The sequence below is a fragment of the Colias croceus genome, chromosome 17, assembly GCF_905220415.1.
Source record: "Colias croceus chromosome 17, ilColCroc2.1".
Taxonomy (NCBI): domain Eukaryota; kingdom Metazoa; phylum Arthropoda; class Insecta; order Lepidoptera; family Pieridae; genus Colias; species Colias croceus.
Genome location: NC_059553.1, coordinates 8619015 through 8629582, shown reverse-complemented (window position 1 = coordinate 8629582; position 10568 = coordinate 8619015). Strand labels below are relative to the sequence as shown.

The following is a 10568-nucleotide window of genomic DNA, read 5'->3' as shown; positions in this document are numbered from 1 at the left end:
AGAATTTTTAAAATCGGTCCAGTAGTTTATGAGCCTATTCATTACAAACAAACAATCAAAGTTTTCTTCTTTATAATATTAGTGTAGACTAAAAGAAAACGGCCACTACTTGCAATTCAATGAAAACATTTATTTTAAATATCACGTTCTCGATTAATAGAATCGATAGAACCCCAGCGCGCAACTCGATTATCTGCACGCTCGGGCCTGTGTTCCGATCGTTCAAAGTGGGGAGCGCGTCGTACACAGTGTGCTCGCAGCCCCCGGCAGCGCGGCATGGGTGGCGCGCTGCTGCTAGCGCTGCTGGCGGCGGCGCGGGCCGGCGAGCCTAACGCGACCAACGTCACCGCCGACCCCGACCTCGAGGAGAAGACGCCGCTCTTCCCCACCGACCTCTTCACCGAGGAGCAGCGACGCTCCGGTGCCGTCATCTTCCACGTGATAGGCATGGGTTACATGTTCGTCGCCCTCGCGATCGTCTGCGACGAGTTCTTCGTGCCGGCGCTCGACGTGATCATCGAGCGGCTCGCGATCCGCGACGACGTCGCCGGCGCGACGTTCATGGCCGCCGGCGGCTCCGCGCCCGAACTGTTCACCTCCATCATCGGCGTGTTCGTCTCGTTCGACGACGTCGGTATCGGGACGATCGTCGGCTCGGCCGTGTTCAACATCCTGTTCGTGATCGGTGCTTGCGCGCTCTTCTCGCGCACGACGCTCAGCCTGACGTGGTGGCCGCTGTTCCGCGACTGCACCTTCTACTCGATCAGTCTGCTCGTGTTGATATACTGTTTCCGTGATAGCGAAATATACTGGCAGGAAGCCCTGGTGCTGTTCTCCCTGTACGGGGCGTACGTGTTGTTCATGCGATGGAACCAGCCCGTCGAGAGGGCGCTCAAGAAGCTGATATACAAGAACAAGGTGACGAGAGTGAGGAGTACAGATCAGCTGATGCCCACGGTGAGCTCGCCCGCACAGACCTTGCATGCACTGAATTAGATTAATCCGAGTCGATTAGGGATTGATTAGAGCCTGATTTTTGGGGAAACCCTTTCATGTTTAGTGGTTATTTAGATAGCATCGATGTCGTGAAATTATCATTGTTGTTGTGTTGGCTATTAGCATTTATAATTCAACGATTACGTATGATCTGCCTTTGGTGTATCGCTTCCTTGTCTCTTGCAGCGTAATATTATGGAAGATAATTCGAAGAAGCTGTTTATTTTATCTTCATACATATTATCATATTATTTACTCGAATCTTAAAATTCTCCATAGACTACGCAAAAAATAAATTTAACTCCAATAATTTTTTTACAACGATATATCGTCGACTATCAAATTACGTTAACTATAATTTTCTAATGATTCCACTTAAGCTTGTTTATAAAAGGGTGTAAGGTTGTTTGATATTCGTTGTTATGACTACTACGTTACGCCCTGACTCGGCTCTTACATAAGCTTCGTGAAAACGTGCGTATTTGATTCAAACGATTAAACGTGTATTTTTGTTAAAGCGAAGTTCGGAAGAGAATTTGGGTTAAGCTTTATGTGGGATTGCGTGAGTCCTGAGCCCTGCAATCTTTTGTTGATATGCTTGATTGATGGACTGAAATGGATGTAGTTTTCCAGCTCAGTAATTGGCAAAATTTTTTGAAAAACTGATAATTACTTACTTGCCTGGTTGAATAATGAAAATTAAGTTTTCATTATTCAATAAAAAGCACATTAAAAAGTAATTATTTTTTTTACACCAGAAACATAACAAAATTTTAATATTAAACACGGTTTAAGTTGTAATTATAGGTTACTTATAATATTGGGCGTATAGCTATGTATAATGTTATGTCGATTAAATAATACCTAATTATATTTAAACTTTACTCTTATCGTTCTTATGGAAATTTAATCACATTACGCAACGAATGTGATCCATTAATATACTTTAAAATTACGGCAAGCGAAATTTAAAATTAAAATGTTTTACGCATTAAGGCCGCTACGAAAAATCTCTACGGTGATAGCTACGAGCTACGAGCTACGAGCTTTCGCTACGTAATAGGTTAATGGTTTAAACCTGGCTGTAATAGCTGAGCCATTAAAATGATGCATCGTGTTCCGGCTTAACTCAGGTGACGCGATTTTTATGAAACCTTAGCCCTTGATAAGCCTATAAACATGAGTTGGCTTTAATCGTATTTAACAAAGCTAGCAACCAACATAATAACCATATATCAATTTTATAGCACCTTTTAATATGTCATGTCGTTATAAAAAGGTAAAATTTAATATAATATAGTAATATAATGGAAAATATATAAACAGTAAGAAATTATACTGCTCATTAAAACATAAGTATTTGTTACAAGAAAGAAAAACTAACACAATGAGTACCATCCCCTACTTTGGGAATATTTTAGAAATATTGTTGAATTTTAAACCCAAGATCTACTTCGATTAAATTAAATAAAATAAAAATACATCATTTGCTTTAACCTATTTTAAAGTACTTTGCACATCACGTTATATAAATTATATCTAATGAAATAACATAACCTTTTATAAAATAAAATGTATATGTACATGAAAATGCACATGTTAGGTAACACCTCGAATAACATAGGTATTAAACGTCCAAAATATTTCATATTAAACAAAATACACATACAACTTACCATTTTTACTTCGCTTACAAAAAAAACTAGATCTTTGTTTCTCTAACAGCCGGAACATCATTAAACATACAGTAAAATGTTAAATTAAAATGACATTCTGTTGAAATGCTTCAAGTGCGCGACTTTGCAATTAGCGACGGTAGTTGCATATTCACTCGAATAAAAACACACTTGTAAATGTCATGATATGTTCCATCTTTAGTTGCGTATACTATAGTAGTATGTGACATTTACGCTAGGTCATTTTACTATTTTTTATGCTATTCAAAATGTGAAACGATGACGAATACTTTGACTTAAAAAACCATAAAATACTATACTACTAAAAATATTGCTCGATACTGCTTTTAAATTTGCTTACTTCGTGTTTAAACTATCGTTTATTTTCTGAAAAGATAAGACGTAAAATATACATAATTTAATAATGAGTTTACGCAGACACTATGAAGTAACATTACAATATTTAAACACAACTTACATGTAGTTTCTGTAAAAACTTGCATTGTTTGCATATGTTTTCTTTTTATATAAAGCAAAAAAAATCTTAATATTCTTATAGTATTGATAACACCATACTTATTCACATTTTAAAATAATTTACATCGTACACCCATACCTACTGTCTTTTAAATAAAATACTTTTTATATACAGAAGCTCGTATTGCTGTCAAAAATATCATCAATTGTACTTATATCTTCATATAAAATTAAACAGTAATTGTGTACGTGAGCTCCGTAACCCAATCATAAGAATCTCACCCAATAATGATGGAATTAATCGATTCGTGGTTAAACTTTGGCGATAAATTTGTTATAGTTTCTGGCATGTTCAGCCTATTAAGATTGGCCGAGCTTACGAACGGGCATAAATTCAATGTTTGTCCAATGTTATTGAAAGCGCCAAGCAGTCTGGAAACAGGCCAATATCTATAGGATAATGTCCGTCAATGCTTTTTAGTTCTATCAAATATGTGGGATCGGTTCTAAGTTTTTAAATGTGGTATTATTTTGGCGAGATAAAATGTAGAGCTTTTATTAAGACTGTTCCAAAAAAATGTTTCATGTGACTTTTAGTTTATTTCATATTTTCTATACTAATATTATAAAGAGGAAAGGTTTGTAATTATGTATGTATGGTTTTCACGCATAAACAACTGGACCGATTTTGATGAAATTTGGCACAGACAATCTTTAGACCCTGAGAAAGAACATAGGCTACCTTTATTTGCGAAATATGTACCACGGGCGAAGTCGGGAAGGACCGCTAGTAACTAAATAAACTGAAAAAGATTTGTTTGTATTATGTTACATTCACTTATTTTGTTTTGGAATAACGCTTTATTAGATAGCATTAGGTTTGTTACCTGAAAATGCAAATACATTTAACTACCTTTAAGTATAAATATGTGCAAGCATATGGCAATAATCCGGTACAATTCGAACCTCTGCGTTGCTGTAAATACCGGTACCTATTGCTTGGAAATACCTAATAACGATACCCGTTTCGGTGTTGAATATAACGAAAGTGCTCCAGGCGAGAGATAACCGTAAAAGCTTGTAATATTTGTCATTTATACGTATTTCTTATTCGTCTGGATTCTTACATATTACACATAACCATGGCAATACTGAGGTTTAAATAAGTGTATGAATTACCGAAATTCAAACGTTTCAACATAAAAATATGAATATTGAATACCTATATGCACTATGTACATATCTGGAATTGATATATAAGATGAACGAATATTTTGAGACTATTTTTTATTTACGTTTTGTCATCGGCTAAGATTTATGGACTCTATGAGGCATTTTATATGAAACAAAGAGCATAAAATTTTATATTATTTAATAAAAATTTAACAGTGGTTTTATTCCCTTAAAGTGCACTTTTACTACATGCTCATAATAATATTAATAACAAGTTTTACGTTGGTCCCATTATTTTTATTTGAAGTTTTTGTGGTTTTATTTTCTTAATGTCAAAATTATTAATAAACTAGCTTCCGCCCGCGACTCCGTCCGCGCGGATGTCGGTCTTCGCGTGGATGGTTAATTTCTCCATTTTGAGTACCTAACTCTGACAATGACATCTTATAAATATCTATTGGACCCAAATACGGCTAGGCTTATAATAATACGCAACATGTGTTCGCGGTTCTACAGAACAACGTCTATGGATAAAACTGAAAAATTAAGATAAATTTTTTTCTACGTATTTTTCCAGGATAAAAAGTATCCTATTTTACGCCCAGGATAATAATAAGGTATAATTATACCAAGTTTCATCGAAATCGAACCGTTAGTTTTCACGTGATGCCTTCACATACAGACAGACAGACAGACAGACAGACAGACAGACAAAAATTTTTTTAATCACATATTTGGGTTTGGTATCGATCCAGTAACACCCCCTGGTATTTATTTTTTCAATATTTTCAATGTACAGAATTGACCCTTCTACAGATTTATTATATGTATAGATACAATTAATTAAGTACATACAGTGTCTGATATACAGAATAACATATAAATAAGTACATAATACTTTGCTATAAAAAAAACAAAACACAACGCTTCCGTATTTATAGGATTGAAGAAAAAGGCCCACAGATGGGATAAGATGGGATTACAAGAGATATATAGGTACAAGTACGTGGTCCTATTATAAGCGTAATATATATGGGGTAACCTTTAAATATCCTATAGATATAAATTAAGAAGATATACTACAAACCAAAAGAGTCTAAATTTCATAAAACTGATATGAAGCTTTCCTAAAATGGTTTGAAAAGCTTTTAGGGCAAGGCCAGACATTTAAATAATATAATTCATTGATACATAGAAATATAGAAGCTGTGATAGAAGTAAATAAAACTTAGTTATAATTAAAACAAAACTGCTATATCCTAACTCCAAAAATCATCATCAATGATAATTAAATAAATAGATTAAAAACTCTATTTGGAATATTTAAATGATCAAATGTTTAAACATAAAATAAATCTGTGAACGTTAACATGCATAATTTTCATAAAATTGTGTGCTTTAAATTTGAAAATAACTTAATGTGGAACTAAAATTAAATCTAAAAATACGCTAAACCGAGATAAAAATATTACAAGCACAGATATTCCGACTTACCTTGACGGAAATATGCTGTCGCAAGATTAGCTTGAATACCTTGTTAAATAAAGTTTAAAACACGTAGCGGTAGAACTTCAAATACGTATATCACAAAAGAAAAATCTATCGGACGTCCGCAGTAATTTGTAAAGATTTCGATAGCTCTCAGCATCGGCTTCCTTTGTTCTTCCACTATGCTCTGATTCTTAACTGGGAATCCCACTTTATATAAATAGCAGAGTCGGTATATCGTTATTGAAACCGTTTTTTATTCGTTATCGGTGAGTGCAGACATCGGTATCGGTATGAATTGGAACTTTTTTAAAGTGACTTTTGAAATAGTGAAATATTTAAAATACTTACATAAAATAAGAACTAAAACATTACGGACATATAATCTTGCATAACACATTCATTTTCAGGGATAACAGAATTCTTGCTTTTGCATAATATGTTTGCATTTTCTACAGCGAACGTTAGAAATATCTATTTAATTGTGTTAACTAGTTTATTTTGTTTAGGAACGAAACAGGACAACTTCAATCTAAACTGCCTTATTCTTCTGTAATTAGGGTCTATATTTTCTTGTATCTTGAAGACAATTTTCTGCATCTATTTTCTCTATACTTCCAATAAATGTCGTGACTGACCGCGGCCTATTTTTCCAGCACCAGACTGCCGCTCAGACATTGGTGAGTGATTGCCTCCTTCTAAGCATCTTTTCTTTCTTTTCTTATGCTTATTCTTGCTTCGGTTAGACTCCCCAAATTTGTCGACGCGAAACTATGAATCGATTAGAAACTGTAACATATACTATGATGTGAAGTGATAAATTCGGAGTATAGACTAGTACTGGCAAGGAATGTTATTGGCATAATCGTCTAACCTATTGTCAAAATAATTCCAATCTACCTTCAAGTATACTTCGTCCCTTTAAGTGAATATTAGGTAAACATTTTATCAGGAAACGAATGACCAATATCATATTACGTTTGGTAATTGATTTTGTATTCGCCAATTTAATTGCAGTTTCCAATCCATTTGAACGATTTTACGTTGACAAATTTGCAGAGACTCCATGCAAGTAATAGGGTATGTCACTGAATTATATAGCACGGTTCGGATAAAATGAGCATGATTTAAAATATTTGAACTATACAAACAATTCTGTAGTGCACGCTTTATGAATCTCTGCGTATTTTTCATGCAATATTTTTTCGTAATCAGCTGTTTTTGCACGTGGCGACCGCCATTGTGAGATGCATACGGTACGGTTAAGATATGATCGTCTATTATAATTTGTTAAGCTTTTGCTTGTTTTATTATATTTTATATTCCAAGTCATTTTAGGTAGGTTTTAAGGTAAGCGTACTTCGCTCCGTTTGATAAAGCAGCACTTGGCACAAAGTCAAATTGGTGCCAAATTATCATCGCTATAGTTGAGTATGCAGGTAGGTAGGTGATATTATTAATGTGTTTTCAAAGACATTATTATTTTATATATTATCGTTATCATTTTCATAACATTATCATGAATACAATATTTTTCAATAGTAATTTACTTAACGAAAAATTTTATGTAAATGTTTATCAAGTTTACAATAAACAGCTCTTCGCAGTTTAAGAGGACATAAAAATTTATTTAAAGGCTGTAACCTATTACCAAAATACAACTTAATTTAAATAAGAAGAATAATAACATCCATAAAACGAATAAAAACATATATACTATATATACATACTATATATAAACTATAATACACTACATGTAATTTATCGTGTATGAGTGTATTGTTGAAATGTTTCCAAATTGCTAGAAAATGGTAATTTTTCAATAAAGAACCCACCGATTTCGTAACGAAAAGCAAAACATTTTAGAGAATTGCACACAAGTGGACAGTATATTTATTTTATAGTCAATGTTTTAGACACAGTACATATTTTACATGTGTTAAGTTCATGTTGCATTTGTCGAATAAAAGGGCAGATTGACCTCCGTGACCTAGTAAAAGTTTTTTCATATCTACAGAGATAAGAAACTCCAGTAAAACAAGCGTGCCAACGACATAACTACGAGTTTCGTGTACAATATTAAGATTTAAATTACGCTCATATCTATTCGTGATACAATACAACATCTAGCATGTCTAACAAGTTTTTTTGTTTCAATTAGAATTTTGGATTCGATTCGTGCAACTAAATAAGATCTAGCCTTGATCTACCGTACCTATCTAACAATAAATTTAAACAATATTTTCACATCGATTCTATTACAATTTTGTCATTAATTTACGGATATTATTATTGGCTTACCAGAGCAGTTATTTTAATCAAATCGAATCACGATAACAGGGTAATTTGGGTTTTCCATAGGTCATTATGTTATGAACCATTGGATAACGATCTAACGCGGTATATTTGGGTATTTTATATTTGTGATTTTGGTTAAGCTATTAGCTTCTGTATTATGAGTCGTTAGAAATTCAAAACAAGGGAAAAATTGAAGCTGGCTTTCACTGATCAGAATGGCAATATTTTTAATAATATCAAGTACAAGCTGTCTCAGCAGACGTTGTTCAGCCTTATTGTCCCTTTTTCGTGCTTTCTCTCCATAAGAGCCTACCTTGTTCTAAAACATAAATGTTAAAAAATTAGTCAAATTGATTGAGCCATTCTCGAGTTTTACGCATATCAACACTTTTGTAAATTCATTGATATTATGACTATGGTATCTTTAATCCGTTTTAATTCCTCTATTATTTTGATTTTGCTGTTTAATGTTTACTTTCTGTCAAATGAATATAAAATACATTAGAAGATTCCTAATCTTTCTACGAAAGTCCAGCAAGTGTTGTGTGAGCATTGATATATGTAATTGCTTTTCAGTTGCAGTCATTCAACAAATCCAACATGTATTTAATCGAATGAGAAAATATTTCATCCTTTGCATTCTCGTTTTAAAAAAAGACAATATAGCGCGTCCTATTTACTAAGAATAATTTGATTTTATATACCTACCAATACATTAGTTCAATTAGATGATGAATAAAGAACTACGAATAATATGCTGACAACAGACTCTTTAAATTAAGAACAATATAGCAGTAATAATAGAACACTAAATAAAAATGCGATCACAACCATTTTTAGATTCACCGAACGAAAATGTAGTTAGAAATTGAGCAGAATCAATCATTGTTCTCTCCCACGGGCGTCCCAAATTACTTACTGGATTTCCTGACGTAAAATTAATCATGTTATGAAAGCGAAAGGATGACTTGTAACTTCATGTATTGTGCGTACTGCGTAGTCCATTTACGAAGCATGCTAGAGCGTCCCTTTCATTCAGGGGGTGCGAGAAAGGGAGGCACGGTGAGGGTAAAACAAAGAATAGGTCTATAACTAATGAGTAACGAAGACTTGAGAATCCTAGAAGAAAGAATATCTTTATAATAAGCTTTCTGCCCGCGGCTTCGCCGGCGTATTAAAAAAACCCCGCATAGTTCCCGTTGCCGTGAAATTTCTCAGGTAAAATTTTTCTTATGCCCCTTCTCAGGTCTTCAAGTAATTTCTGTATCAAATTTCATCCAAATCAGTTCAGTGTTTTAGGCGTGAAGAAACAGATAGATAGGCAAACAAACAGACAGAGCTACTTTCGCATTTATAATATTAAAGTTAGGAGGAATCGCCAAATGTGTTGTTTAGCATAAAACTGGAGACTGGCTCGACCAATTCGGCTAATTTTTGGCTGAGAAAACACGAAAAAGGGGCAATAGGGCAGAATGTCTGCCGGGGCAGCTAGTATCTAATATCGTCTTGGTCTTGAATAATATCTGCAAATATTATCTAATAATCGTTTAATGAATTGATCCAATTAGCAGTAACAGTGGATAGCATTCCTACTAATAAAATATATTGTTTGTTTAAATATTGTATCAGAAACTATGCGGATTAACTAGATGTTTAGCGTGTACTACATGTATTTCTAAGAAAATGTATTCTAATAAGACTATTAAGTATGTCAATAGTTTACTATATTTTCTAATTCGGGACAAGATGGCGTAACATATAATAATATTATTTCCACATAATATATATTTTTGTTTAGGATTAGTCTATTTTTATATTGTTGGCAAATGACCCATTTTCCTTTATCTCTTTGAATTCTAGATGAAACAACAATACTCAAACGAAATTGTTCAAAATAGTTTGCTAGATTTCAAATAGAATTGGAAATGGTCCGTATCTGGCATGGAGTCGAATCTAGAATATCTTTGGCCTCTGAATTTCAATGCTATCTTTATGATAAATGACATGCTATGCCAAACATTTACAAAACTTTATCGTGATATCTTCGCATCCATAACTCACGTATGTATAAAGGCCTACATTTATCTGGAACGTGAGGATTCATTCTTATTAATAATTTTTATAAGATTATGTAACAGGATAACTTCGACGAATAACAGACAATATAAAAGTAATGTTTGTATTTACAATGTAACTTTTATTAGAAGCTATAATTTTGGTAAAAGATTTAATGGTTATATTCTAAGTTAAATAACATCAAAACATAATTAGAGTAAAGTTTGATTACAATAAAATTATATCTATCAATTATACTAAAACTATCTAAAATAATAAAAAAATATATTCAGTTTAGATATTTCACTCTTTGCGTTGCAAGTTTTGCTTATTAGCGTCAGTCCAACAAAACCTAGCAGGGATTCTAGCAGGCCTGTCAGTTCTCACACCAACATTGGCAGTCTG

At 33.5% G+C, this 10568-nt stretch overlaps 1 protein-coding gene across 3 annotated transcripts in view; it reads left to right on the top strand.

Moving 5' to 3' along the window:
- The first annotated feature begins 241 nt into the window (after window positions 1-241).
- LOC123699387 (sodium/potassium/calcium exchanger Nckx30C) overlaps window positions 242-10568 on the top strand; it is a 73250-nt gene continuing 62923 nt past the window's right edge. For 2 of the 3 annotated variants that reach the window (XM_045646331.1, XM_045646330.1), the window contains exons 1-2: window positions 242-957; window positions 6467-6490. In XM_045646331.1, the coding sequence (XP_045502287.1) occupies window positions 277-957; window positions 6467-6490 (705 nt within the window). In that variant the 5' untranslated portion in view covers window positions 242-276. The remainder of the gene's footprint in view (window positions 958-6466; window positions 6491-10568) is intronic. The other variant, XM_045646332.1, reaches the window with a different exon arrangement.